This window comes from Aythya fuligula, chromosome 2 (genome assembly GCF_009819795.1).
Source record: "Aythya fuligula isolate bAytFul2 chromosome 2, bAytFul2.pri, whole genome shotgun sequence".
In the NCBI taxonomy this organism is placed as follows: Eukaryota; Metazoa; Chordata; class Aves; order Anseriformes; family Anatidae; genus Aythya; species Aythya fuligula.
Genome location: NC_045560.1, coordinates 149,029,967 through 149,042,641, shown reverse-complemented (window position 1 = coordinate 149,042,641; position 12,675 = coordinate 149,029,967). Strand labels below are relative to the sequence as shown.

The 12,675-nt window shown below is 44.0% G+C and overlaps 1 protein-coding gene across 1 annotated transcript; it reads left to right on the top strand.

Annotated features, from left to right (window-relative positions):
* The first annotated feature begins 303 nt into the window (after window positions 1-303).
* Window positions 304-4,589, top strand: LRATD2 (LRAT domain containing 2). The gene is made up of 2 exons (XM_032183434.1): window positions 304-361; window positions 728-4,589. Exon 2 carries the CDS (start codon window positions 733-735, stop codon window positions 1,633-1,635), a length of 903 nt encoding a protein of 300 aa, XP_032039325.1. The 5' UTR covers window positions 304-361; window positions 728-732; the 3' UTR covers window positions 1,636-4,589.
* Window positions 4,590-12,675: the final 8,086 nt, after the last annotated feature.

Sequence of the window (12,675 nt, the reverse complement as noted above, 5' to 3'; positions counted from 1 at the left end):
GAGGAAAATAAAAAAAAAAAAAAAAAGGAAAAAAAAAAAAAAAGGTGCTGGGAGCAGGAAAAAAGGCGGGGGGATGGGGGGGCGGGGAGAGGGAAATTAAAAAAAAAAAAAGAGCTGCCTCTTTAAATGCTGGGGGCTGAGTCCGCAGCCCGAGCCAGCCTCCCTGCCTTTGGCCGTGCCTCTCCGGCGCTTGTTGCACAGCCCCGGGTGCCGGCAGCGCGGCGCTGGGGCGCTGCTGCTGTTGGGGGGGGGGGTGGGGTCCGGGAGGGTCCTGGAGGGGGGCCATGATCCTGCCGAGCTCCGCGCCCACCCCCAGCTCGCCCTAGAGCCGCTGCCGGCGCCGCGCAGCCTTCCCCGGAGGGTAAGTTTGGAGGATCCCGGCGGGGAGGGAGGCTGAAGGAAGGGGGGAGGGCTGAAACCTGGGGGGGTGAACTCCTCCGTCCCCATCCCGGACTTGTGTTTTCCTCCCTCCTTGTGCCCGTTGCGCTCCCGGCGCTTTCCTCTTCCTCGCTGCCGGCTAACAGGTGGCGGTGCTGCCGCCTCTCCTGCCCGGGCAGGTGAGGGGAAACCGTGGCCACAGCCTTCATCTCCCTCCCCGAAGGGTCTTGCAGGGGCTGTGTTGCAATAGTGAGAAGTGGTGGGGTCGGGGGGTTGTGCCCTAACCCCCCCGCAGCCCCTCTGGATGCTCAGCCCCTTTCACAGCCCCGCTGTGTGTCTGTCGTTGCAGCGGGCATGGGGAACCAGGTGGAGAAGCTGACCCACTTGAACTACAAAGAAGTTCCCACGGCTGACCCAGCGGGTGTGGACAGGGATGAAGGACCCAGGATCGGGGTCTCGTACATCTTCTCAAATGATGATGACGAGCTGGAGCAGCAGCAGGAGTCGGGGCACGACCTTGGGGGGGAGCACCCAGCCCTGCAGCCCTACGATCCCCAGCTGCACGAGGTGGAGTGCTCGGTCTATTACCGGGATGAGTGTATCTACCAGAAAAGCTTTTCCGAGGAGGACATCCTGCCAGAGGAGGGTGATGAAGGAGGCCAGGGACACCTGAGCACTTACACCCCAGAGAACCTACTGAACAGATGCAAGCCGGGTGACCTGGTGGAGTTTGTGTGCCAGGCCCAGTACCCGCACTGGGTGGTCTATGTTGGGGATTTCCAAGTCGTGCACCTGCACAGGCTGGAGGTGGTGAACAGCTTCCTCACTGATGCCAGCCAGGGCAGACGGGGCCGCATCGCCAACCAGCTGTACCGCTACAAGCCCCTCAGCCCGGCCACAGTGGTGCGCAACGCCCTGGAGCAGGTGGGCTGCAAGGACCGGGACCTGAGCTGGAGAAACTCTGAGTGTTTCGCTGCCTGGTGCCGCTACGGCAAGAGGGAGTTTAAAATCGGCGGGGAGCTGCGCATAGGCAAGCAGCCCTACCGCTTGCAGATCCGCCTGGGCGACAAGCGCAGCCACACACTGGAGTTTCAGAGCCTGGAGGATCTGATTATGGAGAAGAGGAGGAACGACCAGATTGGTAGGGCTGCTGTGATCCAGGAGCTCTCCAGCCACCTGCAGGCCGCGGAGGAAGAAGATGAAGAGGAGGATGAAGACCATCACCACCATCCAGGTGCTCGGACTGCTGTGGAGTAGCAGCCTCAGCACCACCATGCTGCTTTAGGCTGGGTGATGGGGATTAAAACTGAAGGCTGCGAAATTGAGCTGTTATAAGCCCTTTGGGCCGCTTCAGTGCAGCTTCATTCCAATCACATGTGAAAGGAAGGGGGAAAGCTGATTAAGTGTCTGTGCTTTAGTGCTTAACTCCTTCAGTGCTCGATGGTAAAACCACTGACTTACTTGTAGAGGATAAAACTCAGGGCAATTCTACCCTCCTGTACTCCCACCTCTTTCCCTTCCTCTGTGTTAGCCTTTCCCTCACCCATCTGTCAGAAAGCCTAACCCTGCAGGATGCTAAATGCCTTTGACATCTACTTATCAGCAGAAGTTGCAAGTATTTCTTATTATTAAGGAGCCAGCAACTTCCAGGATGTGGCCATGTAGCTGAGTGCATGTTCAGTTGGCAGCTGAGAAGCGTGAGGATGTTGTTTTCCTTTCTCTGCCCCTGTTTCTCTTAAGTTGTGGCTCCTGTTGGTCTTGCAGCAAGCTACTTGCTTGCTCAGTACAAGGCTTCATGAATTGCTAGCCAGCCCACCCCACCAGAAGGTGTAAGGAAGAAATCACTGACTAATAAAATGGCTTTGATGTTCCTGGTGCCTTCTTAATTAATAAGAACTTGCAGGTGGTCTGAGGGAAGCTCCTCACTTGCTATCAGTATGTGATTTCTGTCGAGGACAGAGGAGGTTTATTTATTGCTGACCGCTTCTGGAAAGGAGGAAGTTTGCAGCCCCTGTTATGGAGGCTGTGCACTGGTGTGTGCTGGGGCTCCTGGAGGCAGGTACTGAGCTACGCCAGAGCTTGTTACTGGCTGCCTGGCTTCCCTGAGAGCAAATGGCAGAGCTTCTGATGACATCTGTGGTACACACTGGCAGTAGAAGCAGGTTGTTTGCATGCACTGGCATGTCCCAAGAGAGAGGCCTCTTGACCAGGTGCCCCTGGCTGTGAGCATGTCACAGGTTCTGCACCAAACCCAGCTGTGATGGGAGGAAGCAAAGATGGAAGGCACTGCAGGCAGGGGGGTTAGGGTGTTCCTTTCCCTTTCTTACCACAAAGCAATTTCCCCTTCATTAGGGACTTTGTTTTCCCTTTTTTGCTAATTTTTATGGTATGCAGCTGAGCTATAGCATTAAAAGAGGGGACATACCTCCAGAGTCATTGTGCAGGTCCCTTGTTAAGAGGAGGAGATGGGGGGAATGTGGAGCTGCCTGCCTTGAATGTTCCCTGAACTTTGTTTTCAGCTGTTGAGCTGGCCTCCTGCATGGGCAGCACTGTCAGGTCTTTGTCCTGGGATCTGAAGTGTGTAAGCAAACACTGATTTGGAGGCAGCTTATAACACAAAATTCCTTCCCCTTAAAAACACAAAAGCGAAGAGGTGAACTTGAAGATAAGCTTGAGTTCATTTAAATAACAGCAATTAAGTGTGATGTAAACTTGAAGCATAGTTACTACTGTCTTCCCTGTGGTTGTTTATAGTTATACCACAAATAGCAAAGTACTCCATGTCCTTTCCACCCCCTGGGAGCAAAGTTTGTTGATTTAAGAATACGTAGATACCGGCTTTTGATTATTTGGGACTCTATGAAGCCACTTTGACAATGTAACCCAAACAGATCTGTGCTGTGCTTCCTACCTAAGACACAAGCTAGAAAGAAAAGCAATGAGAGGCTATTTAATCCTTGCTTCGGGTGGAAAAAGCAACTCTTAGGGTTATGCAAATACACAATATTCTCTCTCCTTAATGACTCTGTTCTCATTTTGGGCTGTGAAATGGCCAAATCCAAAGGATAATTTAACAGCAAGCTCCCTTAGAATGCTATAGCTCAGGTGTCTGTACTAGTGAGGTTTTTTCTTCAACACGTAGTTGAGTTATACCCATGTTAGTGTGGCTGTCAAGCAGGTGTGCAACCTTGCTTTAAAAGCATAATAACTGCCCCCATCTACCTGCAATAGGGTTAATATGTGGATGTCTGCACATTGGTTTAATACAACTACTGAACTGCTGAAAGGATCACTGTATTAGTCTGAAAGAATGAAAGAGTCTGTACTGACTGATATGAGACAACTGAGGTTATCTAGACCATAAGTAAATGTCTGGCTGTTGTTTCTTTGATACTGGAACCTTGTACATAATGAAGTTTATTTCACTGTGTAATATATGTATGTAAAATAATATTTTCTTACAGATATTTTTGAAAGTTTAAAAAAAAAATCCATCACAACCTTGCATTTGAAAGTAGTTGTTATGCACATTATTTTCCAGTCCTCTGAATGGGTTTATTTTTCATTAGTGATCTAAAGTATATTCTAGGTCATAAAGTATAGAAACTGCTATAAATGTCAAATATTATGTATCTACAGGGTACTAAACAGTAAACTAGTTGTGAAAATATTTTTCCCTTGTGTCTGAAACATCAGAACTATGACACATAGCCATTTCTCTCCTTCTGAGATATCCTGCACAGTCTGGCTTTGTTTTTTTTCTGGTGTTTCCTTTCCTTTTTTTCCTTTGTTTAATAATAATAAAAAAGAAAAGGACCAAATCTGCTTGAGAATGGAGAGCAAAGCTTCTTTAACCAACTGAAATCATGTCTTGTGCTGATCTTGGTGCTTCCCTGTACCGGTCATGCCTCTGGGGATAAATTCCCATAAGGGCCTTAGCAAAGAATCCCAGAGCTTGCACAGCCTTGTTAGGATGGAGAGCTGCAAGGGAGCTTTCCTCACAACACAGCAGTCTGGCTTGCAGTCAGCTGTGTTATAAAACCTTACCCACTCCTCCAGCACATGCAGTTCAGGTGTTCAGCACTTAAAATGTTGCTGTTTGGAATATTTAAACTTCAAGTTATGGTTAGGAATTTATTCTGCCTTCTGCAATTCCATTATTTGTAAAGTGTTCTTTCTTTCTTTTCTTTTTTTAAGGCAAAGCAAACAACTTGGGGAGGTGGGGAGGGAGCAGGATTTTTTTGTTTTCTCAGATCCTCTGAAAGTGGGCTACCTCCTTACAGGGATTTCTAATTCCAACAGATAAAGATGCAGGCATTGAATCTTTAACAGGTGGGTCTCTTTTTCCCACCTGTTGATTAGGCAGTGTTATTTAATAGGTGCCACTAAACAGCACTGCAAACATTTCTAAGCAGTCTGGTTTTTAAAGCCATGGACCCATAATGAGCTGGATGCGAGAAGTGGGATTGCTGTAGGAGCACATCACAATGCTTATCTTCTTGTTTTTATTTGGCTTTATTCAGTTACTGTCTGCAGACTAGACTGCAATTTCTAGAGCTTGATTTTAACGAAAAAAAATCTCTTGGGAGAACAGGCTTTTTTGTGTATGTGTATACTTCAAGACTTTTCCATAGATCAAAAAAAAAAAGAGGGAAAGATAATAGATAAAAGTGCTCTTCTCTGCAGCTCATTCTTTAAGGTAGAGAAATTCAGGTGTGATCCTTCTGTAGAACTTCTGGTTCAGCAAAGCCATAAGCCTATACTGAAGGCTGAAGTTGAGCCACTTGAAAATCAGAAAAACTATTCATATGCTTGAAGTTTAGTATATATTTACATTTCTTTCTGAGTAAGGGGCTGGAATTTTGATCTGAAGTCTCTGCTGGAAGCACAGAGGACTAGCATTGCCAAATCACCAGGGGAGAATGAGTAGTGCTCCAAAGGTTGCTTTTCAAAGGGCCTCTTGTCCAAACAAAGCTTGTGGAATCCAGCCCAAACTTTGGCCTCAGTCTCCCCCTGGAAATCTAGGAGAAGCAGCGATGCAGTGAGGGGTGAAAGATGCATTTTACATAGTAGTTATACACTAAGCTGGTGACTGCTTTCTGGTGTCTTTGTCTTGTCATGCTTGAACTTTCCCTTGTGTTTTTAATGCTTGAAGTTAATATAATTTGTTTTAAAAGCTATTTGATTGTGCAAACACTTAAGCATCTGTATGAATTTACCCATTTGGGTATATGTACTGCTACAGATAGGATGACTGCTGTGAATATCATTATGCACATGTTAAGGCTGGCAAGACTAAGCCCCAGATGTGTAAACGTAGCTTCAGCTTAGGAAATGTAGATGAGCAGTCTTATTTCCCCAGAGTATTGGTATGTTTGATGCGAATAATGTCTTGGAAAAGGCTTTATAGTAAAACCTACAATTATCCCTTGATTGAGTAATTTTAAAAACACAATTTAGACATTCACCTTCCATGGCAGTGAACGCAGATATAAACTGAAGACTATTTCAGGTTTCTCTGATACTATGTGAATGCAAAGTATTGATTACAACACCACCAGAGCTCAGCTGGCCAACACAGTAGACAGTTGTAGGGTAGGCAGGGGAATTAAAACCAAAAGCTACTTCAAAACTATATTTTCTTACTAGGAAAAGTATATTCTTCGGACTGAGGGACCCTACGCTATGGAAGTAAACTTTCAATTATTTTGTATTAATGAAACCCCAAGCATGCTTGTTACATTTTGTTCTTTTAAATTCGATATTCCACTACAAGTACTAAAATACATTAATCACATATTACCTCTTTCAGATTTTGAACATAACAGTGGTTTTCTTTTTCCTTCTTTCTTCCTTTGGGTCTCACCAAAGGGTTGGTGAAGCTTGTCGTTGAGTAATTTGCCACCTCTGCTTTTCTGTCAATTAACCACGCCAACCATAATTCTAACAGCCATGTAGGAACAAATATTTTTTGAAAGCAAATTTTAATTTTATACAACAAATCAGAGATGAGTAACTAAGTAAAGGTAGAAAATGCATCATTTTCAACAGCAGCTTCTACTTGTAAGAAACCCACTGTTACTTATATGTTAGCTTGGCTACTCTTATAAATTAATGTGCAGTGATAAGGCCAGCTGTAGTGTATAATGGGCTTAGACTTTCCAGATCATACTTTTCTTTTTCTTTTGTAACTGTGGATAAGAAGAAATCAGGGTAGCTTCAAACATCAGTGGTTTAGATGGTTCTTTTGCATTATTATTGAATTAAAAACTTTCTTTAAATACACACCTAAAATTTCTAATATTGTAATAATTCTTGGAATCATCCACAATAGTCAGTGTAATCACAAAATATGATTTTTTCTCCACAAGCATTATCTGTAAGCTGTCTTTTGTCAGTAAATGTTGAATTGTTAGTGCAAATATCTCTTCTTTTCCCGAGAAAGAAGTACAGATCATTGATTGTACCATTTCCTTCAAAATGAAGGGTATTGCATAGTAACTAAAAGAAATAAAAGATTTATAGTATCTTTTTCACTCTATCTTTCTTTTCTTTTCCTTTTTTTTTTTTTTTTAAATGTTGTGTTTTTTCCCTATCTTGTTTGGAAAACTGTAGCGATTTCTCTCATGATGAATACACCAGGCACAAAACAATCAATGTTTTCACTGGCTTCATGTGTCAGATCAAAATCTAACTCCTCAGTTGTGTTGTTGCCCAAAGAAAGACAATAAATAATCTCCGTACAAGGCCAGACCATCAGCTGCTTAATAGGCAATATCTGTATTAAATCTGATGAGGATCTGGCCCATAATTTAATTTTGAAAGTGGAAAATGAATTCAGTAGAAGATCATATAGTATTAGTTGGCACCCAGGTCTGTCTTGTCTGCCAGCAACTGCTAAAGGAACAGATGTAGTGTCTGTGAGAGGGAGAAACGAGAGAACATCAGAACTCATGGGGAGTTTTTGGAGATCTGTGAAACTGTTCTGTTTGTGTGATGTTTTATATCATGAAAACTCCGGGGTGGGATGGGATAAACGTGCTACCTACTAGTGAGTTAGTCACACCAGGCAAACAGTTTTCTTACTGAGTGTGATGAGGGTCATTTATCTTAGTAAGACATTATATCTGTGGAGTAATGGCTCTTAATTTGTCAACGCTGTCTACCATGTGCTCATCCACGACTACAAAAACATAATGCAACAAATGAACTGTACTTCTCCCTGAGGTCCTGGCCAGAAAAGGTTGGGTGAATCTCATGCAAAAGCACCAAGTCAGCTCAAGCAAGAATACATTGAGTGAAACCATCATGAGGAAATTTAGCTGTAACAAGGCAGACCTCTGCTGAAAGCACCAGTGGAGATTTAGTTCTTCTGGGGTTGAAGCTGTCCTTGACAGCCTTCTCACAGAGTGAGATAAAAGTCATGTAACAAAGACAGCTTCTAAGGCTCAGGGCCGCAGGTGGGATTCCACCATAGCATTTAATTTCTAGCTCTGGCATGGACTTAGGTGATTCTGAACAAGATGTATAAGGCACCCAGCTGTGCTCTGTGTCACTGCAAATGCCTGAATTTTCAGGTGTCTGATGCTACATCTGAAAAATAACACAAAGAACCAAAAATGTGAGACAGGTGACTAAATCAATATCCCAAAATCCCTGCTCATGTGCCACCTAGCATCGGAGGCCACTAAACTCTGAAGCTTGACTTATTTATTTGTACCTTGTTTTCAGAATCTTGAAATTCTGGGCCTTTTTCTCACACAAGTTTCTGCAAGTATGTGAAGCAACGTAACTCCTGTCTCCTCTCACAGCCTGTGCCTGTGGAGTGGGGGATCCAGTAAGTGGGAGCCTGCTTTACACCACTGTGGCTGCTCCCAGAACGGACGTGACCTCAGATACTGAAGAGGAACTTTTAAGAATTATGTTCCCTTTATTTCAGAGCTTCACACCTGAGGCAGAAATAAGTTTACATGAAATGCATTTACAGGTACATGAACTGTGATGAGGTTTCTGCCCTCCCAAGTGGCTGTTCTGAGCAGTTGGATTTTGCAGAGAGGTTATCTTATCGGTTCTCTCTTTGCTTTGCTCTGGATCACTTCCAGCAAATGCACTCATGAAAGTCCTCATCCCGCAAAAATCTGGAAGTGGTGGATGGGAATTTAAATCATTCCCTATCCCCAGGCATTAGAGGAATTCAAATTGCAGTCTTTCTCCTGAAACTATGTTCAAATCTTTAGAGTACTGTGTCAAGGAGTACCCACCACTACCATCTGCTCAGATTATCTTTATAGAAGAAGGTGGACTGAGGATCCAGTGGCTACAGAAGAAGGTGGATCAAAGATCTCATGGTCACTGATGTCAAGCTGATGTTGCCAGCTCCAGTTTCATTGACCAGAAAATCCATGCAGTACACCTCAAGCCATTTCTGCTCACCAGCAAGATCAAGGAGAAAACCACCTGGACCCCTGTGCTGTTAGCCACTAGAGCCATGAAGTCACTTGTGATGTGTTCCAGGGCTCCTTGGCAGTGTCAACAGTGCCCACAGGGAAGCGCAGCAGGGAAGTAATAGTCTGAGGGCCTCAGCAGCCTCTCAGATTCTGTCCTCTTTTGTGCAAACTGCTGCACCTGCTGGCCACATATTGCTAGCTGTACTCCATGCCCAGCAGTTAGACAGGCCTCTCCCTAGCACCTGCCGATAGGGTGCTTCAGCACCTGATCCTCCTGATTGGGAGTCAGACGGAAACAAAGAACTCAAAGCACCCTTTGATGAGGAAGAGCAGGCAGAGCTCATTAGAAGCATCTGGAGCTTGCTAGAAATCAACGCCAAACAGGCAGTAAGACTCATTTGTCTTATTGAGTCACTCTAGGTTACCAAGGCCTATGGTCAGTCACTGCGGTGGAGCCTGAATTCATTGCTTGTATCACCTTTATCAGTGAAAATTAACCAGGACAGTTAAGAAACAAGTTAACTCAGGAGAATAGAAAAGTCTGGGTTATAATTTTTCATTGCTCCTGGGTGTCTTATGTCTTGTCCTATTCAGAACAAGCACTCTGGGACAAGCTCTGCTCTTTCTGTACAGTAGTTAGTGCAATGAAGTCTCAAGGTGTTTACATAGTATTAATCAAGTCCATAACCAGAGGGCAGGGGAAATGAAATGAGGATGTTCTGGACCATGAAATAGATGACTCACATCCCTGGAAAAGGTTTAATTGAGCAAAACAGGTACACAAGTGTACCTGGCTCACCACAGATATCAGACGGAGGAAGATGGGCCTCCAGAGAGAAGAATCAAGGCACCCTGACGGCATACAGAGAAATGAGTGCAGTGCTTATGTAAACAGAGTCTGTGGAGAATAAGTCTTCACGCACAACTCACGGAGAAGGCTCACATGGCAGGCAGCTGGCAGCACTCTTCTTTATAATGCTTCCACTACAGCCATTGGGCATGTCTAAGAGGGAAACAGCACTTTGGTGGGCATCTGAGCACTGGGTACACAGTGGCAAGCATATCTACAAAATCCCTTCCCCCCCCCCCCCGAAAAAAAAAAAAAAAAAAAAAAAAAAAGGAAAATCTTTGATCCTATTTTTTTGTTTGTTTGTTTGTTTTGATTTGATTTTCCCTGTGCTTTTGTTCCTCAGCTCCTCAAGAAAGCAGTGCACTTACAAATGGGATGTGGAGGACAGAGAAATGTAGAGTTGTGGGATAGGCTATTGTGCACACCTAGTCACAGTGTCACGGGCTACAGCCTGTCTCTGGGAGTTGGGTTCCTCAGCCCTCACTGCAAATTGAAGAAATGAGAGAACCAGAGCCAGGCTCGCAGATAAATGGGCAGCTCAAGTGTTACCTGGGACGTGGTTTCAAATCTCTTCTCTGCCTAGTCTAGAACATGGTCTTGAACACGGAACTGGAGCAAATATGCTCACCATTAAGTTACAAGACCAGAGCTATTTGCCTTTTCTGTCTCAATGAACATTTAACTCATCAGATCAAAGCAGAAGAGAACTGCCAACAGGGAAGAGAAAAGTCTGCCTTAAGGTAGCTGACAGACTTGAGGTTACTGTGTTCCCTGGAGATGTAGGACACCAAAGTTACAGCTCTTCCCACAATCCAGGATTTTCAATGACAGTGACAATCTTTATCACTTCCATGGGATATGTACAGCACCACAGCTCTACATAAGCCAAAGAGTACTATGGTGGTATGTTCAGTGTAAGGCTCGCATGGTGTCTATAATATCTGCTTGAGCTAAGTTTTCAAGGGGGAGAAGTGCCCACAAGTCCTGGGCATACACACCTGCATTGTTTGGAGGTATTGGCCTGTATCTTTTATGCTCAGGAAGCCTAGGGCTCAGCCACCATACGTATCAATGAACCAGACTTTTGTTGGTATTACCAATATTATTACAAACCATGGATATGATTAAAAGACATACCCAACTATTAAGAAAGTAGTTTCTGTTTATCCCTAAGGATAAATAGTCTACTCTTTGAAGAGTTTTGCACATGCCCACCTCCAATAGGCCCTAACCTAGGTTTACGTGTTTATAGCCGTTGCGTGCACAGATGCATCTCAGATCCCCAAGTCTAATGAGTTCCCATCACATGAATTAATTATACTACAAAGCACAGGAAAGAAAGCCATTAAATCTTAAATTAAGTTATTAAATTAAAATATTACTGCAGAAATTCAATAGCAGCTTGCAACCCACGGGAAGTGACTCTGCAGGGAAAAATACCATTTGCAGGTGAGGTGGCACTCAGAGCACCTTACCATATTCATAGGGAGGAGGTGCTGACCCCTGCAGAGAAGCTGCAATTATAATGAGCCTCTTATCCAGGAAAAAAGCAGTTATCCCAATACATTTGTGATGGAAGCTGAGGTACTGAATAAGATGCTAGCAGGGTATAAATAATGAGGTGGTACACAGCCGCGTGTTGGAATCAAGCCACTAGAGCAAGATAATGGCAAAGGCACAAGCTTAACTTACATTGTGTGGTTCCTATGGGAAAAGGGGTGGGAGGATAATGCCACATGGAAAGCCGATTCCCCAACTTGTAGTGAGTAACATAACTCCATAGCCCTGCTTGTCTTTGTTCAAAGCCAGAACAAGCGGAGTTGAATTACTGCAGAGGTCTAACCCTAGGCACAAGGCTAGATTCCAGCTGAATGTGCTCCCAAAGTCTGAACATACAAAGGCCATTTCTGGCTTCACATAACTAAACCCATGCTGAGAAAGGGAAGAAGCTGCTGAATGCATGGGCCTAGATTCATCAAAGAATTTGAGCATTGTCCCACTGAAAAGGGATTTGAACTTACGCATGACTGCTCTGATAGCGTGAGACTATCAAAGTGTGTGTTATTTGACATTTTACGGTGGTTTTCTGCTACAATGCAAGGCATATTTCATATTTCTAATTAAACATTTTAATATAGCACAGATTGTAAGTGTTGCATGGCACAACCTAGTAAACACACAAGATGAGGTTTTAAAAGGATGGGGTTTTTAAAGTGTTGTTTTAACCACCAACAGCAACGTTTTTCAACAGGCTTCTGCTCTGCCCTTCCTCTCAGCTGCAAAACTTGTGGCAAGAACTCCTAACAGAAATGCCAATTTATACATCATTGTACAGCACTGTGCTTTGTGACAGGTCTGCTTAAATATCTTTCACTGAGATAAAGAAGTTGCAAAGAAAAATGGCACAGTTGTGAATTTCCCCTGTTTTGTAACTCTACACAGCCTGATTTAGAGATTTCTGAAACACTTTAATGCTTTGATTAAAGGAAAAAGAATTAAGTAAATTTCTCTGCTAATTTCAACAGAGGAAAATAGTCCCTAATAATCACATTTTGGTTTAAAGCACATTATTCTGTTACCTGGCCTGGCCTCTCACAAGCTAAATCTGAAATCAAAAGACTTTCCACTGCAAGTTGATCGGGGACGTGTTGTGCATAGCTTATCAATGGTGAACTGCAGCAGAGAAATGAGGTGACTTGTTTGAAATCAGATGGCAGTGAATGCCTCATAACTACTTCCTGCAATATTATAAGGCATCCTCCCTATACAGATTGGTACATGAGAGCTCTGGGCTTCTCACTAACTGGGAGTCTGAGGTTCTTTGAAGTCTGATGAGGCTGTCAGCTCCTCCCTGACCACAACAAAAAGGAACAACCTTTCACAGCCTGCATGAAAAAAAAAAAAAAAAAACAAAAAACACAACACACATATATCCTGTGCAGACATATTTAAATACCATAACTCTCCGTAATTAATGTAATATATGTAATGTTTCTGTAT